This window comes from Natator depressus, chromosome 10 (genome assembly GCF_965152275.1).
Source record: "Natator depressus isolate rNatDep1 chromosome 10, rNatDep2.hap1, whole genome shotgun sequence".
NCBI lineage: Eukaryota > Metazoa > Chordata > Testudines > Cheloniidae > Natator > Natator depressus.
The window spans coordinates 42,256,787-42,279,005 of NC_134243.1; the positions used below are offsets into that span (position 1 = coordinate 42,256,787).

General features: G+C 42.4%; 1 protein-coding gene across 1 annotated transcript in view; it reads right to left on the reverse strand.

The window, feature by feature from the left end:
* The window catches only part of ARIH1 (ariadne RBR E3 ubiquitin protein ligase 1), a 112,277-nt gene extending 101,057 nt beyond the window's left edge, over nucleotides 1-11,220 (reverse strand). The window contains exon 1 of the mRNA XM_074965877.1: nucleotides 10,700-11,220. Within this exon, the coding sequence (XP_074821978.1) occupies nucleotides 10,700-11,068 (369 nt within the window). The 5' untranslated portion in view covers nucleotides 11,069-11,220. The remainder of the gene's footprint in view (nucleotides 1-10,699) is intronic.
* Between the last annotated feature and the right edge of the window lie 10,999 nt (nucleotides 11,221-22,219).

Sequence of the window (22,219 nt, forward strand, 5' to 3'; positions counted from 1 at the left end):
AGACTGGCTGTCATATCAGAAGTCAGTGCTTCATATTACCAGACTTAACTTTGCACTCTATATAGCTCTGAGCAAGATGTGAAGCACGACTGCCTTACATAATTGCCATTCCAAAAAATATGGTAAAGCACCAAGTTTCTTACAGGAAATAAAAATAAAGTAAAATTCCTACAGGATTAAAACCGAAACCAAACTGATCCTCACTTGTGGCAAGCATCAAAACCTGAGCGATGGTTTCATGCCTCTGAGCAGGTAAGCTCTGTCCAAGACAACATCTATTGCTCCAAGTTAAGAGTTCCGTGAAAACTACAGTCTCAATTGTAATTGTGCAGTGGCACACAGTGAGCCACTCATTTAGTAATACATTTTCGCTTGGCATGTTAAGTTCTTTCATTTTCAGCTGGTGAAAACTAGTAGGCAAGCCCTAGTTCATTTAAATGCCCTAGCTATATATTAACTATGTTTCACCTATCCTTTTATTTTTTAAGTTGTGACTTTTGGTGCTCATGGAAGGGAACATTTAAGAGGAGCTAGAGCAAGGCAACGTTTTCAGGCACCGTGAAAGCATCTCCAACACATCTAGTGCTGACCTGTGTCAACCTCCTAGTACAGTCCTGGGCTTCTTAAGTGAAGGCTACCACAATCCTGTTGATGTGTGGTGATTTTTGCAAGATGATGCTAAGGGCAAGAATGAGACCAGCAAATTTTTTTTATTTTTTTATTTTTTTTAAACTCATGACCAGAGCTGGAATTTTAACTCACTGCTAGAGACAGAAGTCTAAGGCATTAGCCAAACATGCCGCTTAACTCTGAAGTTCAGGTTACTATGTAAACTTGTACAAATATAGTGGAATTGCCTATCCTACTAAAGAAAAGAATTCAAAATATATGTAGAATCATAGGACCACAGGGTTAGAAGGAACCACAAGTGTCATCTAGTCTAATCCCCTGCCAAGATGCAGGATCTGTTTTGTCTAAACCATCCTGTAAGAAATTAATCTTTAATTCCAAAGAACAGCTATTTTATGCAATAGAAAATGTCTGAAATTAACTCACAGGTGAGCCAATTGACCAATTTGAACAAACAAGTACCATATAATCATTTTTAAACCTGCACAATAATTACAAGAAGCAGATCTTACAGGAGAGCTTTGTCACAATGAAAGCTGCCCTGCTCCTGGGAAACAATGCATTCCTTCTATAATGAAACACCTTATAAACACTATATGACAGAAGTATGAAGTTCAATAAAGCATTTCCTTCTAGCATCACAATGCTTAGGGCCCCAAACAATATTTCATTATAAGCTAAGTACTCACTGAGAAGACAGACTCCAAGGTGTCACAATTTACCTCATACAGGCTACTAGGCCAGATCAGAACATAATGCCCATTAGGTTTAAATGTGCCTATTCCTACAACAGATTTCTACTTAGAATGTTAGCATCAGGCAGTTTTGAGTACTTAACATTTTCAAGATTCCATCTCTGACATTAGATAAGATTTTTAATACAAGCCAGTATGGTATCAGCATTTTCTGCAGCCACTGGCAAATCAATCCTACGGTGGGCAACACGTTTTGACTGTGTTGCCAGCAATACTGAGTCTAGTCAACATTGAGGATATTTCATAAATCGCATGGCCAGAAATCAGTACATTCTGCACTAACCAGAACATCTAAGGAAAACCATTGTTTAATAGTACCACTTTTTCCAAGCAACAATAGGTTCACACTTGCAGTTAAATAGAGCTCTTTTATAGCCAGAGAGCATTCTGAGGAATTTGCACAGCCCCATTTGTGCTGTACTTGAAAAAGCTGTTCTTCAATACTTTTAACAAACACTGCATTGTAACTTAGGAGCGGCCTGGATATTTTTTCGTCTCTGTGTGAAGGCTTTTATCCAGGAAGTGTCTGACTCTCCCCCCACAGACAGCAACAAGACTTGCTAATGTCAATGGAAGCAGGACGAGGCCCTAACGGAGGCACCCATTTTTTCAATACTACAAGCACTCAAATATACTACAATTTCATCTGTTCAAATACTGAGAATTTAGGAAATAGTGGTATTTTTGTACTAGGTCTGGATCCTGCATAGTGCTGAGCTTTCCGTCCCAATGCAGCAAAGCACTTAAGCACATGCTTAAAACTAAGCACATTCTTAAGCACTTCACTGAATCAGGGCCAGAATGCTCAGCATCTTGCAGGACAGAGCACCAAACTACAAATTATGCAATTATGAAACCCTGCCAGACTCCCAACAGTTTTTCCCCTTACATCAGGGGTGGCCAACTTGAGCCTGAGAAGGAGCCAGAATTTACCAATATACTTTGCCAAAGAGCCACAGTAATACGTCAGCAGCCCTGCATCAGCTCCCCCCATCCCTGCTCCCAGCGCCCCCCACCCACCAGCAGCCCTGCCAATCAGCGCCTTCCCCTCCCTCCCCACACCTCCCGATCAGGTGTTTCGTGGCATGCAGGGGGCTCTTTGTGGGGAAGGAGCAAGGGCATGACAGGCTCAGGGTAAGGGGCGGGAAGGGGTGGAGTAGGGGCAGGGCCTGTGGCAGAGCCAGGGGTTAAGCAGTGAGCACCCCCTGGACACATTGGAAAGTTGGTGCCTGTAGCTCTAGCCCAAGAGTCAGTGCCTATACAAGGAGCCACATATTAACTTCTGAAGAGCCACATGTGGCCCTGGAGCCACAGGTTGGCCACCCCTGCCTTACATATTGGTGGGTTCTTCATGAGCAATATTTTTGCCATGTCAGCCACCTAGGATTTTTAGTCAAATATTCTTAATACCTTTACCCGTCCCAAGACTGAAAAAGACTAGTTCTGCTACTGGCAACAGCACTACTGATATAATTCAGAGGCTCAAGTAAAGCCTATTTACCAAGATGGGGAAAAGATTGAAGTCACACAAGCCTTTTGCTTGAAAATAAAAAAGAGAAGAAAGCTATAACAAAACTAATTATCCACATTACCAACCAATCATTCTACTGAGACTTCAAAATAAGTAGAAATATGGATCAAAAGGTTAAAGCTTAATTTTCACAATTGTGTTATTCACAGAAGAGCAAAATAAAACATGAATGCAAATAAATGAAGTCAAGACAGAAGTAGTGACCCGATACAGAAAAGCCTCAATACTAACATAGTGAACCATTTATTCAGGCATAATCCTATTAATAAAGATTTGACAGAAGAAAAACTTGGCAAGACAGTCACTTGTATCAGAAGTGTCCCTTTTAACAAGAAAGCCTTGTCTGTTAGTGGATCAAGTCTCAGATATCTCCCAGCGTATGTTTCTTCATTTAAAAATCAGCCCAGTAAGTTACTCTGCAAAAGCCTTGGGGAAAATATGTAAGAAAACTGAACGCTTATTTTGATGATCAAAACCCAAAGTGGTTTGCAAAGTGGTTCAGTGCAGTACACAATCAGATTCTGAGATAACAGATAACATTCTGACCTGTGGTTTAAAGATTGGTTAGCTGAAAATTCCAGACAGGAACAGCATGAGTTTAAGTGGCTTATTCACATGTCTTCCCCTTGTGTTAGCTGCATCCCACTTGACAGTTCTTCCGCAAAAGACAAGTGAGTTTCTAATCAGATATTAGCAACATAAATGCTGAGTGCTATATGTAGCAAACATTACCAACCATCTGCAATTCTGCTTATGTCTGTGCAAGCACACAGATATAATAAATGTGTTGTTTTCAGCAGTTCAGAGTAATTTGGTAGTGTTTCCATTAGCTCTATTGCACCAGACTCTAGTGGTAAAAAAGAAGTTGCACCTAGTTCTGGAAACAGCCATCTTCAGATTAAAAGGTCAACAAGAATTTACAGACATTGCCGAATCACTGACATTAGGCCAAGAACTTATATCATTTAAGATAATCATCTCCACAATGGTCCTAGAATTGTATGGTCATTCCTGATGGAAGCTGATGAAGCAAACTATGTGATGTTTTAATGCAGGGGTGGCCAACCTGTGGCTCCGGGGCCACGTGCGGCTCTTCAAAAGAGAGTATGTGGCTCCTTGTATAGGCATTGGCTCCTTGTATGGGCACCAACTCTTGGGCTGGAGCTACAGGTGCCAACTTTCCAATGTGCCATGGGGTGCTCACTGCTCAATCCCTGGCTCTGCCACAAGCCCTGCCCCCACTCCACCCCTTCCTGTCCCCTCCCCTAAGCCTGCCATGCCCTCGCTCCTCCCCCCTAAAGAGCCTCCTGCATGCCACGGAACAGCTGATCAGGAGGTGTAGGGAGGGAGGGGGAGGGGCTGATTGGTGGGGCTGCCGGTGGGTGGGTGGCGCTGGGAGCAGGGAAGGGGAATGGATGGGGGGCTGCTGACGTATTACTGTGGCTCTTTGGCAATGTATATTGGTAAATTCTGGCTCCTTCTCAGGCTCAAGTTGGCCACTCCAGTTTTAATGTAATGTAGAGTATCCAGCCTCAGAAAAAAATGACAGTCAGCCAGCATTTCAACAGCATGACAAATTCTATCATTATGAAATTTGCAATTAAGTTTCCATAGATTCAAAGGCCAGAAGGAACCACTGTGATCATCTACTCTGACTTTCTGTCTAACAGGCCAGGGAATTTCCCCAAATTAATTTCCAGAGCATTTCTTTTAGAAAGACATCCAATATTGATTTAAAAAATGGTCACTGATGGGGAATCCACCATGATCCTTAGTAAACTGATCCTTAGTAAACTACTCTTAAAAATGTATGTAATTTCCTGTCTGACTTTGTCTAGCTTCAACTTTCAGCCATTTGATCATGTTATCCCTTTCTCTGCTAGAAGAGCCCATTATTAAATATTTGTTCCTCATGGAGGTATTTATAGACTAACCAAGTGACCCTGGAATCCTCTTTTTTAAACTAAATAGATTGAGCTCCTCGAGTCTATCACTATAAGGCGTGTTTTCTAATCATTTGGTCATTCTCACAGCTCTTCTCTGAAGCCTCTCCAATTTATCAACGTCCTTTATGAACTGTAGACACTAGTCCTGGACAGCGTTCCCACAGCAGTCGCACCAGTGCCAAATATAGAGGTAAAATAATCTCTCCGCTCCTACTGGAGAGTCCCCTGTTTATGCATCCAAGGATCACATTAACCCTTTTGGCCACAGCATCGCACCAGGAGCTCATGTTCAGCTGATTATACACACCAACCCCCAAATATTTTCCAGAGTCACTGCTTCCCAGGATAAAGTCGCTCATCATGTAAATATGGCCTACAGTCTTTGTTCCTAGATGTATACATTTACATTTACCCATATTAAAAACATGGTTTTCTTCCACGCAGTTTACCAAGCAATCCAGATTGCTCTCAGTTACCTGTCCCTCATAATTTACCATTCCCCCAATTTGAGTCACCTGCAAATTTTGTCAGCAATGATTCGGTATTTTCAAATAAAAATGTTAAATAGAGCAGGGCCAAGAATAGATCCCAGTGTGACCCCACTATAAACACGCCTCCTCAATGATAAATTCCCTGTTTACAATCACATTTTGAGACTTCTCAGTTAGTTTGCTATGCTTGTGCCCTATAATTTTATTTCAGTTAAATTAGAATTTCAGCATGGGCTCAGACCAAATCAAATCCGATGATAAACTGTTCCTGTTTAAGATTTACCTTGTTATGCTTTACTTTGGAGGCAAATTTGGGGAGGTTGGGGAAGGTAAATTTACTTCAATCTTATTCATACAGAAAAAAAAATTAGTACTACTAGGTAATAAACTGCTTTCTCACAAATGTTTTAACATGGCCAAAGACCCACTGAACCTGCTAGCACATGGAAATTATACCAGCCAGATTCTGTGTTCATCCATGTGGAGCTTTTCCAGCTTTAATTAGTATTTTTCCTTTGCTACAACTACAAGTTTGCTCAGTCAAAAAATTCTACAAAGTCAGTCTTTAACTTTTCTACCTAGATTCTGATCAGACACAGGTATATTCACTAACTCTGGTAGAACTGCCAGATAATGCTAAACTTCCTGGATATTGGGCAACTCTGCATCAAAACACTCACTTTAATATTATACGAATTACCATGCATTATAAAATAGTTGTAAACATGATTTTATCCACTGCTTGACATCGGACACTATCAGTAAGCTGAATGAAGATACAGAGACGCCAAAACACCTAATACTGGATGGAACAAGTGGGACTGCAACAACAGATCTCCAGCAGGATCCGGGCAAGTACTACTATGTGACCCTAAATAAGGTTTACTGAACCTAAAACAACAGCAGCAGTTCTGGTTGAATGCCACAGACAGAATGCAGACTAGAATCTTTTATCAGAAAGCAAACAGCAACAGAGGAGTAGATAATAGCAATCACTGGAAGATCAATTTAAAAAAAAAAAAGCCTGACTGTATATCTTTATAAGTACCAAATTAAGTTTATTTATCCATGAACAGATTTTAAATCCACTGGCATTCAAATCAACAATTGAACATTTTATACCCTCTTCTGATATCCTCTAGTGCTTAAGCTGATTTTAGGTCAAAAGTTTACTTGTTACTATTCTAACTCAAGCACTGAAACTGATTTCTGAACTCATGTGCATTAAACAAAAAAGACTTACAGACATAAAAATATATAACAGCAGTAAAATGGCTCAAGTTGTTCTGAACTGGCAGACCATAATGCCTGTGGGGAGCCCGAATGAAATTAATGCTCTCTACTATTACATGCTCTAGGATCTATTTTGGGGAAGTTCTATGGCCTGTGTTGTCCAAACTAGATGACCACAATGGTCCTTCTAGCCTTGGAATCTATGAATGTAATGAAGGATCAGGGTATCTTGCATGTATAAGAGCAATGGGCTGGTTTTTTTTGTTTTTGGGTTGTGTGGGGTTTTTTTTGTTTTTGTTTTAACTTTAAGTAACTCTGGATGTCTTGTCTCAAGAGGCCCACTGCAGGAGTCTAGGTGACCACACACAAAACTAGTACTGCTCCAAGAGGCAATATTAAAAAAAGAAAGATATGCACAAAAGACCTTGACTTAGAAATTAATGAATGAGGCAGAGAAGCTGCTGAGTGGTTCATGTTCAAGTCTAGAAAAGCTCAATTTTCAATCTAGTCCTCAATGGCCCTTTAATACTTCTCTAGCACTTTACATACACACTTGGTACAACTGGCTGACTGCTCAGGAATGAATCAGGACTGATTTATATCACTCTGATTTAAATCACCAAGCAGGAAACCTTATTTAAACCATCAATTTTAATTTTGTTTCGCATTTCTACTTTATTTTCCTAAAGAAAGGTTGGTTCTCTTTGATTGATACACCCACTAAAACATTTGCAGCTAAATACAGCCTTTATACTATATTTGGTACTTTTTGCCTAACCAGAAGATATAGTCTATCTATACGCATTTATATAACTAACATTTATTCATTCTTAATTTTTGCATTTATGTTAGAAAATGGTGAATGACATTTATTTAACTTTTTATATTAACAGATTAACTTTTTACTTGTGATTTGTGTAACGATGCATTTGGATGGAACTTGTAATTAAAATGTGCAAGGAGTATTTAAAAACTGTTTTATTAGTTAAATAAAACTACCTTAAATGCACCACATACATAAGAAAAAAGTTGATAAAACATGATTTGTATTTAAAACAGATTTATTTAAACTAAGGAAGGATTCTGTCCTTAGGGTATTTAACTCATGGTTACCTGAAACAATGTCCTCCTAGAGTTCAGAACTAGTAGATCTCTTCCTCACACACCGTTTTTATTCAGAGATCAGAATACTAAAACAAGCTTTCCTGCTTTTTCAGCTCCCAATAGGCTTCTCAACTTTGAATAAACTAGTCACTAAACTGAACTATTTGAACAAACTAAAATGAAGATAATATTCTCTCTGCAGCTGCAAAAGAGGCTACTACTTAGGGGGGAGGGATAGCTCAGTGGTTTGAGCATTGGCCTGCTAAACCCAGGGTTGTGAGTTCAATCCTTGAGGGGGCCATTTAGGGATCGGGGCAAAAACTGGGGATCAGTCCTGCTTTGAGCAGGGGGTTGGACTAGATGACCTCCTGAGGTCCCTTCCGACCCTGATATTCTATGATTCTATACTGTCAAGAGGTGGCTTAGCACTACAACCAACTCTTGGTTCCAGATGCTTAGCCAGTGATTTCCCCACCAGTTCAGCAGTCTAACTTTCTTTAAAAGTTCAGCAGCAAATATGTACTGCTTGATTTTTTTTTATTTACATTTTAAGAAATTATAGAAAGTTTGTCAATTTCAAATTTAATTGTAAATAGTTTTAAAATAAAGATGTACTTAAATACAAATATCCAATAAAAATGATTTTCATCTATCCTAATCAGCACTGGAATGGCAGAAATACTACAGGAAGGATTTAGCTCTCTGTGAGTATGTACAACTGTACAAAAAGCACAGTGCGTGGCTGTCTTTTCTCTGGTTCTAGAATAATAATGCTATCAATTAATGGTCACTGCTGTTCACCCACAAAGCCTCATCTACACAACTTATAATTAAACAGAAAAAATTAGAAATTATAGTCAAAAAAACTCTGATTTATAACATACAATAGCCTTGCTCTTAAGCTTAATATGGGACTTTGTAGGCTTGTGTAAAGCAAATTTGTGTCACTGCTGTGAAGCAGTCAGGAAGCTGGTTCAGATGCAACCAAATGCATCAAGAGAGACTACGTAGTGAGTCATCAGTATAAAAATTGTCATATTGTCTGAAGGCAGTAGATGAAGCAGCCCTTTCAATTAAGAACAACATTTTAACAGTCACCAGAATTTCTACCATTTACTAATTTGTAATCAAAACCTTGGGCACTATTGCATCCAGCCCAACCGAACTAGAGTAAGGCTAGTCTGATTCAAATTGTCAGTGTTTTTTAATTTTACATTAGTGATACGGAGTCATATCTTAGGCAAAGCACCATGCTGAAAGTGGCCTAATAATTTAATGCAGCATAGTACAGTGCCAACATAAGCATGATAGCTTAAGTTGCATTTTGTTACAAAGGTAACACATAAGACAGAAAGAAAAGGAGTACTTGTGGCACCTTAGAGACTAACAAATTTATTTGAGCATAAGCTTTCATGAGCTACAGCTCACTTCATAGCTCACGAAAGCTTAAGCTCAAATAAATGTTAGTCTCTAAGTTGCCACAAGTACTCCTTTTCTTTTTCCGAATACAGACTAACACGGCTGCTACTCTGAAACTTGACATAAGACAGAGACCACCTTCTATGTTTTCAGTTGTTAGTGTTCTGATGTAGAAGATTTTGATATAAGAGGTTTGGTTTGGAAGACAGTTTAATACTTAGACCACTCAATTATATTCTTTAATTTTTTTTTTAAATTTCCTATAGCCAGACACCCAGAAAAAATAATCTGTCAGTGCCACATTTATTATTCACATTGTATGTACTTACTAACTACATAACTTGCTAAATACACTCAGGAAAAATGGAGGGTGACAAACCTGGATGTAAGGAAATAATTCTGTTGAGTATCAAATGTATCTCCATTTTATTGTATAAAGTGAATAGTGACTCAACCAGAAAGAACAAGCATCTTGCAATGTTAGCCAAAAGGTATGTATACTGGTCTATACAGACCAAGTTCTTTGGATGGACAAAAAAAGAAAATCTTTAAAAAAAATTTTAAGTAAAGATTGTTTTTCTATTTCCCCCCATACTTTCAGCTACACGCCCATTAAACAAACAAACTGCCTTCAGTTTCCTCAACTCCAACACAGTTAATTGACTAGAGGTGGGGGTTTTTTTTGTTTTTTTAAGAGGCAGTTATTGGGCTCACCCAGTCCTCACAAAGTAATTACATTAAAATAAACATTCCAAATGCACAAACAGGAGACCATGCATTTGAGGAAACCTGTCCTGTTAACCAAATTTTACTTTCTAACTAAGTTAGTAGAAGCAATCATGCTCTCACTCCTCTGTGCATGTGCTACCATCCCCTCTTCAATTAGATTACTAAAATGCTAAACGGAAGTCAGAAAGAGATCGGACAACCACATACTTTAGCTAATAAATTACTACATGTTTAGAAACCAGACAGACAGGTACCCAGGAAAAAAATGATCTCTTAACCCCCTTAAGACACTGCAAGCAACAAGTTTCCTGAGATGTCAAGTATGGAATGGTTGTTATACCAAGGTAGAGCTGAACCCTTAGAGAAATCCAAAGATGACTTTAGCCTCATTCCTCCACCCACCAAATTCCAACCTGAAGCTGAAATCCAAGGATGCTCAGGATACAAAGATCAGGTGATCCACAAATGAAAGGCTAGTTTGATAGTACAGACATTAGAGACAAAAGAGATTAGCTGTGGCAGAAGATATTTTTCCGCGGGGGGGGGGGGGGGAAAGAGTCCCTGCTACTGGGGGGATTCAGCCCCCTGTGCTGTTATTGTGGGTGAGAGAAAGGTTATCACCGCCCGCCTCACTGATAATTCTGCAGAGAGATTATTTGGCCTTTGGCAATCCCCGCCAGCCCGGTGGGTGCATCCCACACTCCACCCTCCCTGCCACCCGCCCCCCATTCCGTGTGCCCCTCACCCACTCAGCACCCCAAAAGAGGGCCCGCTGCTTTCACCCCCCGCCCCCAGAAACCCCCCGGCTAAGGGGCGGGTGCCCCGGGCCACCGATCCCTCCCGCTCCGGCCCGGCCCGCACCTGGATGACCTCGTTGACCTCCCGGATACACTCCACCATGTGCTGCAGGATCTGCTCGGCCGTCAGCACCTCGTAGCGATAGTCCTCCTCCTGCTCGTGGCCGCCGCCGCCCCCGCCGGGGCCCGGCCCGCCGCCCAGCCCGCTGCCGCCGCCGGGGCCCAGCCCGCCCGTCTCCCCGCACAGCAGCCCGTCGCGCTCGCCTCCTACGCCCAGCCCGGGCTCCACCAGCTCCACCTCGCCCAGGTCCAGGTTATCGTCGTCGGGCTCGTCGTCCTCCTCGTCGTCGTCCTCGTCCTCCTCGGCGCCGCTGTCCTCGCTGCACTCCTCGTCCTCGTCGAACTCGTAGTTGTAGCCCTCGTCCGAGTCCATGGCGAGGCGGCGGCCCGGGGCTGCCCGCGCCGACCCTCCGCCCTCCCCCCGCGCGGGTTCCTGGCTGCTCCTGCGCCGCGGCCTGCCTCTGCCCGCGGGACAACAACACACAGCGCCGCCGCCGCCACTGAGCCAACAAAGGGACGCGGCGGACCCGCTCCGTCACCGCGCGCCGCGGCACGCACGCACACACGTTTGGCGGGGCTCTGCCGTGCGCGCTGTTACATCGCGGCCGCCATCTTGAGTGAGGCCAGAGGGGGTGGGGGTCTGGTCTTCCTCAGCATTGCGACTGCCATCTTGGGCGTGGCATAGCTCTGGGTTTCCTTTCTGTTACGGCTGCCATCTTGGGTGTTGTTGTGGACATCTTGAGTGTGGCGAAAGGTCCTGCGACTAGTTTCTTCACCGTTACGGACACCATCTTGGATGTGGCGAAACTCCGCCAGGCTTCTCATTATATCCGCCATGTTGAGTGTGGCCGCCTTTTTCTTTCCCCTCCCGCTGCACTGTCAGTCTTCTCGGTGTTGGTTCTAGGCAATGTCCACTGTGGTAGCTAAGCAACTAAATCACCATTGGGTCCCTCTGTGTGGGGGTGGGGGCCCAGTTCAGGCTGTGTGATTCCATGTCAGGCACACGCTGCCCAGCTCCACCAGCAAGACGCATGGCCCCTTCACCTGCCACCCCATCCCATAGCATGTTGGGAGGGGTCAGCATAGGGATGGTTTGTGGTAAGGCTGGGAAGGCAGTGCTATGGGGGGATATGTAGAGGATTGGCATAGGGAGGGGCAGGTGGGATTTGGGGTTGGCGTAGGGATGGGTGGGTGGGATTTGAGCTGCAAGGTTGACATAGGAGTGGGTGGGTCAATGGGATTTGGGGTGGGAGGCTGGCATAGCAATGGGTGGATGGGATTTGGGGTCGGAGGTTGGTGTAGGGATGGGAGGGATGGGATTTGCGGTAGGGGGTTGGCGTAGGAATGAGTGGATGGGATTTGGGGTTGGCATAGGGATGGGTGGATGGGATTTAGGAAAGGGGGTTGGCGTAGGGATGGGTGGATGAGATTTGCGGTAGGGGGTTGGTGTAGGGATGAGTGGATGTGATTTGGGGTTAGCGTAGGGATGGGATTTTGGATTGGGAGCTGTTTGGAGTAGGGATGGTGTAATTTGGGATAGGAATGGGTGGATGGTATATGCAACATTGACTCAGTTTCAAGTGAAATTCATGCTTTTCAGAAATACCAGCAGCCCATAGGTATGAATCACAATCCCATTTCTAACTGGAGAAGGTACTGAAAAATGTGATTCCATGTCAGGCACACGCTGATTTCTCAGTGCAGCAGGGAAATGGCGTCAATTTAAGTAAATCAGTGACGACAATCTATCAGACTGCTTTGCTGCCCACTGACTGCTGGGGTTCCAAACATCTTTAAAAAACAAACATATGTTAACATAAATGCCTTTAGTGTATATTTGCATAGTAATCTCATGTCAGTAGAGCAAATGCCTATAATACTGTGTCAATTTTGATTAAATAGAAATGGCAGATAATATACTGTATTTTATGAGTTGAAAGTAAAAGTATTAATGACATAAAATCAGGGTTACCATAAATCCTTTGAAAACATTTCTCAAGGCAAAACTTGCTGCGGGGGCATGATACATACATTTGACAACATTCCATCTCTGCGTTATATAGGAGGAGGAGATGGAGGGGTGCCACAAATATGATATGGAACTAGAGAACCACCATGTTTTTCTGCTTCACACCCTGGCTCCTGCTTGCCTAAAGGCCCAATCCTACAAACACTTACTCACAGGCTTAACTCTGTGTTTGAGCAGTACCTTTGATTTCAGCAGCACTACTCCTGTATGAAAAGTTAAGCATGTGCATGTTTGTAGGATTGGGATTAAGTTAGGAACCTCCATTCACTCCTATCAGCATCATGTATTTGCAAAGACATGTGCTGCACCATGCAGGATGCAAATCCTGTTGAAAAGTGGGTGGAGCAAAGTCTGACACCCCAAAATGATTTGTTATACCACATGAATGCCAAGCTGAGGAAGGAGGAATGTTTTGCAGTTAGAGCAGAGAACTGGGAGTCAAGAGGTCAGGGCTCTGCTCCCATCTGTCACAGATTACCTAGGTCTGACTATACTAGGCCTAAAAGCACTGTACAGTACTAAAAACCTGACCTGGAATGCCTTACATTTGCTACACATGTGCAATACCATGTAGTCACACACAACAGCAGTCCCAGGCATTTTATGAGCATATGGTTGTGATACCTGGGACAAAGCCTTTAGCTCAAAGCCAGCTGAACTTGTGCAGTCTCCACTGATTTCTTCTCGTTGTGAAGTGTAAGCCACTAATGTTTCAAAAAATTCACTGGTCCTCCCAGTCCTCTTAATGATGTCATACAATGCAGCCCCTCACAGACACAGAAAATGGCTAGGATGATATAGTTGGGGTTGGTCTTGCTTTGAGCAGGGGGTTGGACTAGATGACTTCCTGAGGTCTCTTCCAACCCTAATCTTCTATGATCCCACTCCACCCCCAGCTCATCACTAACTTTCAGGGGAGAGCTCATGCAGACCTTACTTACAAACCATAATTTGAAATTACTAGGTTGGCCAATATCGCCAAAATGAATGTGCTGATATTGTCATAAAAAAACGCAAAGCCGTGTGAGGAAGCTAGTCTTTGTTCATACTTTTCAAAGCTATTATGGTTTCTCAGGTACTAGTATTTTATCATATACTGTATATGCTTTTAAAGTGTGTATTAATGTTTCAATTTCAATTCAAATTTCCAACCAGCAACTAAATTGTAGTTGACCATCTGGAGTGCGGGGGTGATGGGGAAATTCAGGGGGCTTGTAGGGAAGTCTCTCCCTTGGGGAGTCATTTATATCTGTGCCAAGTGGCTACATTCTGATTTGGAAGCATGAGATGCCCACTGAGTATAAATGACTGCAGAATCATAGGATTGGAAGGGACCTTGAGAGGTCATCTATTCCAGTCCCCTGCACTCATGGCAGGACTAAGTATTATCTAGACCATTCCTGACAGGTGTTTGTCCAACCTGCTCTTAAAAATCTCCAATGATGGAGATTCCACAACCTCCCTAGGTAATTTAGGTGCAGAGCAAAAGAGAACCATGTTCATTTGGTGCAGCATAGTGTGTCTTGTAAGTTCCTTGGGGCAGGGACTGGCTTTTTGTTCTGTGTTTGTCCAGCACCTAGCACAATGGTGTCCTGATCCATGACTGGCACTCCTAGGTGCTACCACAATATAAATGAATTAATTAATTTAATTAAATAATATCTTGCCTAATAAGCTACAGTGCTTGCAAGCAATTGATAGCTGATTTTATAAAGCTAGCTCCCGGGGGCCGAGTTAAGCTTGCGTGGACATTTCTTTAACTCTGTATTTCCTGCTTTTCAGAGGTTTTAATTTTGATGAACTCAGTGTTCTGGAAGGGTGTGGATTATCACCGGGCAGCCTTGCCACTGCATTAACAACATTTTTTCTATTTAATATTCTAAGGCTAGATTGTCAAAGGTATTTAGGAGCCTAAAGATGCAGGTGCACAGTGGGATTTTCAAAGCGCCAAAGCAGACCCAACTCCCATTGACTGCTTGGCACTTTTGAAAACCCTCCTATATGCCTGTTTCTTTCCTTAGGTGCCTAAGAACTTTTGAAACTCTGGCCCTAGGTGTTTGACACCATTCAAACACTGCACTAATTTATGGGCAGAACTGTCCAATGCCCTCACAATACAGCAACCCCCTCCCCCTCAAGTAATCATAATTTTCAGGCCAGAAGGCACCATTATGATCACCTAGCCTCACCTTCTGCATCACGCAGGCCAGAAAATTTTAGCCAGGCAAACAACTTAACCAAGGTCATATAGCAAGTTAGTGGTCAAACTGGGAAGAGAATTCAGGCTTTCTGCAGCTATCTAGGCACTAGAGACCACACTGCTTACCCAAAACCCTGTATCATGCACCACTGGGATTTGAACCCAGACCCTTCTGGTTTGTAGGCAGCTGCCTTAACCAGCTAAACTACAGTGCTCTGTTATTAACCCCTCTCAGACCCTCCATAGCCCCACCCCAACAGTTCATGCTCTCATCACCCTTCCTAAATGTCTGGGAAGAGGGGTGAGGAAGGTCACCAGATTTAGGCTGTGCTCAGGTGGATCAAAGGTGGAGTGACTTCCACAGGCAAGGACCCTCCCGGGAAACATGTGTTCGGACCAAAGGGGCTCCAGCTCAGCTGCCTCCACCCATCACAGTTGCAGCTGCGCAACACAGGGGCTGGCTTCTTCTGTTAGCAAGTGTTGGATGCCTGCAGGAAGATGGTAACTCAGCTCTGGGGTCTCACTGTGGCAGGAGTAGCTTCTTATCTCCACCCTGTACATAAGGGCTTGATCCTATGAGGAGTTGGACACCTTAAATTCCCACTGAAGTAAACAGAAGTTATAGAATCATAGGACTGGAAGGGACTTCGAGAGGTCATCTAGTCCAGGCCCCTGCACTCATGGCAGGACTAAGCATTATCTAGACCATCCCTGACAGGTGTTTGTCCAACCTGCTCTTAAAAATCTCCAATGATGGAGATTCCACAACCTCACTAGGCAATTTATTCCAGTGCTTAACCACTCTGACAGTTAGGAAGTTTTTCCTAATGTCCAACCTAAACCTTCCTTGCTGCAATTTAAGCCCATTGCTTCTTGTCCTGTTCTCAGAGGTTAAGAAGAACAATTCTTCTCCCTCCTTCTTGTAACAACCTTTTATATACTTGAAAACTGTTATGTCCCCTCTCAGTCTTCTCTTTTCCAGACTAAATAAACCCAATTTTTCCAATCTTCCCTCATAGGTCATGTTTTCTAGAGCTTTAATCATTTTTCTTGCTCTTCTCTGGACTTTCTCCAATTTGTCTACATCTTTCCTGAAATTTGGTGCCCAGAACTGGTCACAATACTCCAGTTGAGGCCTTCAGCACGGAGTAGAGTGGAAGAATTACTTCTTGTGTCTTGCTTACACCACTCCTGCTAATACAACCCAAAATGATGTTCACTTTTTTTTGCAATAGTGTTACACTGTTGACTTATATTTAGCTTGTGGTCCACTATCACCCCCAGACCCCTTTCCGCAGTACTGCTTCCTAGACAGTCATTTCCCATTTTGTGTGTGCAACTAATTGTTCCTTCCTAAGTGGAGTACTTTGCATTTGTCCTTATTGACTTTCATCCTATTTACTTCAGACCATTTCTCCAGTTTGTCCAGATCATTTTGAATTATAATTCTATCCTCCAAAGCACTTGCAACCCCTCCCAGCTTGGTATCGTCTGCAAACTTTATGCATACTCTCTATGCCATTATCTAAATAATTGATGAAGATATTGAACAGAACCAGATCCAGAACTGATCCCTGCTGGACCCCACTCATTATGCCCTTCCAGCGTGACTGTGAACCACTGATAACTAATCTCTGGGAACGGTTTTCCAACTATTTATTCACCCACCTTATAGTAGCTCTATCTAGGTTGCATTTCCCTAGTTTGTTTATGAGAAGGTCATGCGAGACAGTATCAAAAGCCTTACTAAAGTCAAGATATACCACTTCTATCACTTCCCCACATCCAGAGGCCTTGCTACCCTGTCAAAGAAAGCTATCAGGTTGGTTTGACACAATTTGTTCTTGACAAATCCATGCTCACTCTTACTTATCACCTTATTATCTTCTAGATGTTTGCAAACTGATTGCTTAATTATTTGCTCCATTATCTTTCTGGGTACAGAAGTTAAGCTGACTGGGTTGTCCTTGTTTCCCTTTTTATAGATTGGCACTATATTTGCCTTTTTCCAGTCTTCTGGAATCTCTTCTGTCTTGCATGACTTTTCAAAGATAATCACTAATGGCTCAGATATCTCCTCAGTCAGCTCCTTGCGTATTCTAGAATGCATTTCATCAGGCCCTGGTGACTTGAAGACATCTAATTTGTCTAAGCAATTTTTAGCTTGTTCTTTCTCTATTTTAGCCTCTGATCCTACCTCATTTTCACTGGCCTTCACTATGTTAGATGTTCAATCACCACCTACCTTCCTGGTGAAAACCGAAACAAAGAATCATTAAGCACCTCTGCCATTTCCACATTTTCTGTTGAGTAACGGGCCTACCCTGACCTTGGTCTTCCTCTTGCTTCTAATGTGTTTGTAGAATGTTTTCTTGTTACCCTTTATTTCTCCAGCTACTTTGATCTCATTTTGTGCCTTGGCCTTTCTAATTTTGACCCTACATACTTGTGTTATTTGTTTATATTAATCCTTTGTAATTTGACCTAGTTTCCACTTTTTGTAGTACTCTTTTTTGATTTTTAGATCATAGAAGATCTCCTGGTTAAGCCAGAGTGGTCTCTTGCCATACTTCCTATCTTTCCTATGCAGTGGGATAGTTTGCTCTTGTGCCCTTAATAATGTCTCTTTGAAGAACTGCCAACTGTCTTAAATTGTTTTTCCCCTTACACTTGCTTCCCCTGGGATCTTACCTACCAACTCCCTGAGTTTGCTAAAGTCTGCCTTCTTGAAATCCATTATTTTTATTTTGCTGTTCTCCTTTCTACCATTCCTTAGAATCATGAGCTCTTTCATTTCACGATCACTTTCACCCAAGCTGCCTTCCACTTTCAAATTCTCAACCAATTCCTCCCTATTTGTCAAAATCAAATCTAGAACAGCCTCTCCCCTAGTAGCTTTCTCCACCTTCTGAAATAAAAAAATGGTCACCAATACATTCCAAGAACTTGTTGGATAGTCTGTGCCCTGCTGTGTTATTTTCCCAACCGATGTGTGAGTAGTTGAAGTCCCCTTATCTACCAACTCCTGGGCTTTAGATGATTTTGTTAGTTGTTTAAAAAAAGCCTCATCCATCTCTTCGTCCTGATTAGGTGGTCTATCGCAGACCCCTACCGTGACATCACACTTGTTTTTTACCCCTTTTATCATTACCCCAGAGACTTTCAACAAGTCTGTCTCCTATTTCCATCTCAATCCCAGTCCAAGTGTATACATTTTTAATATATAAGGCAATACCTCCTTTCTTTTTTCCCTGCCTGTCTTTCCTGAGCAAGATGTATCCTTCTATACCAATATTCCAGTCATGTGTATTATCCCACCAGGTCTCTGTGTTACCAACTATGTCATAGTTGTTTATTTACTAGCATTTTGAGTTCTTCCTGCTTATTCCCCATACTTCTCGCATTAGTATGCATACATCTAAGATACTGATTTGATTCCCCACCCCAGTTCTGTCTTCTCTCTTCCTTATCCCTGCTATAACAGCCCATGCTCCCCCCAAATTCCGACCCTTCTCCCAGGTCTCCATGTTTTTAACTTACCTGTGGGCTTTGGTCACCTGCCCCCTTCAAACCTAGTTTAAAGCCCAGTCTGTATCCAAATATGCTCTTCACCTTCCTGGAACAGCATCCCGTGGTCAAGGAAGCCAAAGCCCTCCTAGCAACACCATCCTCACAGCGAGGCATTCACCTCCAGGATGCATCTGTCTCTGCCTGGGCCTCTACCCTTGACCGGAAGGATCGAAGAGAACACCACCTGCACGCCCAACTCCTTCACCCTTACTCTCAGGGCCCTAAAGTCACTTCTGATCTCCTGAGGGTCATACTTTGCAGTAGCATTAGTGCCCACATGGATGAGTAGCCTGGGGTAGTAGTCAGAGGGTTGGATGATCCTCGACAATCCCTCCATAACGTCTCAGATACTGGCCCCTGGCAGGCAGCATACCAGTTGAGAGTGTTCAGCACCTTGCAGGACTTAGGCTTAAAAGAGGCAGGAATGGTCCGTGATCAGAGGGAGCTGGGGCTGGGGACTGAACAGTCCCACTGGAAGAAACTTAGACACAGCCAAGACTTGGGAGATAGCTGGGACTGGTGTGTATGTTGTTTCACATTGAATTATGGAGTTAATAAAGCCAAATATCATGAGCTTTCCTCATCTTCAGTCCCACCAATGGGCTGTATCTCTCTTTTCTGTTGCCAGGTGGTAGAGATGCTTGCTACATCTTACGCTTGCTAAATTATGCAGGTTCCCTGTGTACAGTGGTTGGAGAGATAAACTAGTTTAGAAAGCTATCCATTCACAGGAGATGCCAGTGCTATTCAGGACAACATTATAAGAGATCACACCATTGTTTTTGGTAATTTGCCTTTTTCTCCAATTCATCGTGAACAGCTTACTAAAAAGCTATGCTTGATTCTCTGCTATCAGTGGAGATTAGAATTGTCTTGGCTTTTTGTACATAAGTTTATTACCAACCAAACAAATTGTTCAAGATGAGGTCCTCAGATTTTGCTCTAGAGCAGAATTTCTGTGATTCTATTATACCACCAAACCATCTACACAGTGATTGTCTTCCCCAGGCTCCCAGACATTAAGAAACAGCAATATTCACTAGCTCATCCTCCTCAGGTTTAATTTCTAGTTTTTATACATCCTTAAGTCTTATTCTGGAATATCAAATTCCCTGTTTAAGTAACTAGCAGGAATACATCAACATTGTTTACACAGCAGCTCACCTAGAAATACATATTTAACCGTTCTTGGTTGCTAACGTTGAAACATGTTTAACATCTTGTGTCAAGAAGCCCCGTTTAAGTTCAGAACAGATCATAACCCTAGCAAAACTGTCAAGTACTAATTAAAGTTTGTCTTTTCTTTGCTAGAAACATTGCAGCCAAAGAGGCACCCCATTAAATCTGTGGTGGCCATGCCCCAAATTTTCTTCCTTCTTGTTATTCAGACAGAGAAGTTTCAGACCACAGCTGCTTTTCACACCTGAAATTTTCCTTCTGGGATTTCATCCCAATGATAAATGTTTATAAACAACCACGAGATCATCTTCCTGCCACAAAGACTGCCCTTGTGCAAATGGGGAAAATGAGATTCTCCTCCTACAGAAAGAATAGGGATTTAGCTTAAATGGGCTTAAATTGCAGCAAGGGTGGTTTAGGTTGGACATTAGGAAAAACTTCCTAACTGTCAGAGTGGTTAAGCACTGGAATAAATTGCCTAGGGAGGTTGTGGAATCTCCATCATTGGGGATTTTTAAGAGCAGGTTGGACAAACACCTGTCAGGGATGGTCTAGATAATACTTAGTCCTGCCTTGAGTGCAGGGGACTGGACTAGATGACCTCTTGAGGTCCCTTCCAGTTCTACGATTCTATGATTGACAGAATCTTCAACATGGAGAAACTGACTTATTTACTACAAGATATGCGTCAAAACTTTACCAGTCTCTGGTTTCCTTTTCATACAATTTTATGGAACTCAATTATCCAGGGGCTAATTATTCATCACAATTCCATAACGTTGATATTTACTGGTTACCAACTTACTTCTTAGAAATAATATTGCCTTGTAAGATGACACTGCTGCGTAGTTACAATTGTATATAGAGTACAATTTTTGAAGAAGTGTGGATTTTGTTTGCTCTTGTTTTTCATTTTTCCTTGAATGTTTCTATCCAGGTTGAAATGTGATTTAGATATAAGTGGGCACCCCGTGCTATTTCAGTCTATGTTAATTACATGAACAGTTTTAATAACTGTTAATAGTGAAACTTACAAGAGAAAATATTGCATTGTAATCATTGCCCTTGGTAAAGTTAAGCAAATGCTTAACTGCTTTATTGAACTGGAGCCTGTCAACACACTCATTTCATTTAGGCCTGGTCTACATCTAAAACTTAGGTCAACCAGATACACCGCTCAGGGCTGTGAAAAATCCATCGACCTAGTTACCTCCTCTTGAGATAGTGGATTTACTACAGCAATGGAAAACCCTCTTCTGTCGCTGTAGTAAGTGTGTACACTACAGCGCTACAGCACAGCTGTAGAGTAGACATACTCTTATAGACTGAGGAATTCGCCAATGTACATCTCTGGCTACTAGTTGATTTAGGTTCACCTAGCTGCTTTAACTCTGTCACTGGCCCCACAGACACGATTCATGGCTCCATACTCCCTGCCCCCACCACACACAGACCTGAGAATTTCACACATTGAAGATTCTCAGCCTGCATGATTCTCAGGTGCTGATCTACTAACATGTCCACCTCTCAGCCAATGCTGCTGACCTCTGGAAGTGGGTAGGCAAAACGAACATATCAAGAGGCATGCTCTGAGTTGAAGAACAGCAGATGTTACAAATCAGACTATCTATTGCAAGGCCTCCCCTGAATATAGAGGAACCTCCACTGCTACCTATAAGAAGGCGCAAGCCTCTGTATTTAATGTTATGACTTTTTTTCTTTTCTCATGTAATGATGCCCTTATTTAGGTCATCTCTGGGACCTTTGGGGATAAAAGCATGAGCCTCTACTTCTTAACTCATAATGACAGGTTTCAGAGTAACAGCCGTGTTAGTTTGTATTCGCAAAAAGAAAAGGAGTACTTGTGGCACCTTAGAGACTAACCAATTTATCAAATAAATTGGTTAGTCTCTAAGGTGCCACAAGTACTCCTTTTCTTTTTACTTCTTACCTAAAGGAGCAGGTCCCAAAAACTCACAGTGAGTAGCTCTCATAGATGCCTCTGCATGGTCTAGCCACTAGAGGGCAACAAAAACACATCATGTTAACCTGGTTTATACATGCATGCATTTGTTGTATTAGGATTATAACTTGCACAGTATGAGACACCTTTCATTACAGCAAAGGGATTCACAAACTTATACCGAAATATAGGAATCATTTCACCCAGTGCTGAAATGCAGCTACATCTGGGATGGAACATGTCAACTGCTTAACAGTGCACAGCAGCAGTTCCAAAGAGAGAAGAAGATTGTATCCAAATGAAACAACACAGGGAATTTGTAGATATGCAGAATGCAGCTACCTGAGTTTGACTGGCTAGGACAGTTAACATTCCTATACTGACAAGTGCACAAGATCTTTATTAATATTATCCATCATTAATAGTGTGGTAGCATCTAGAAGCATCAACCAAGTCGGGACGCAGTTATACTAGGTTCTGTACAAACATATAGAAAATAACATACCTTGCCTCAAAGAGCTTACAATCCACTTACATGGTCAAGACTCTGGTTTTACATCTCTTCCAAAAGGCAGCACAGCTG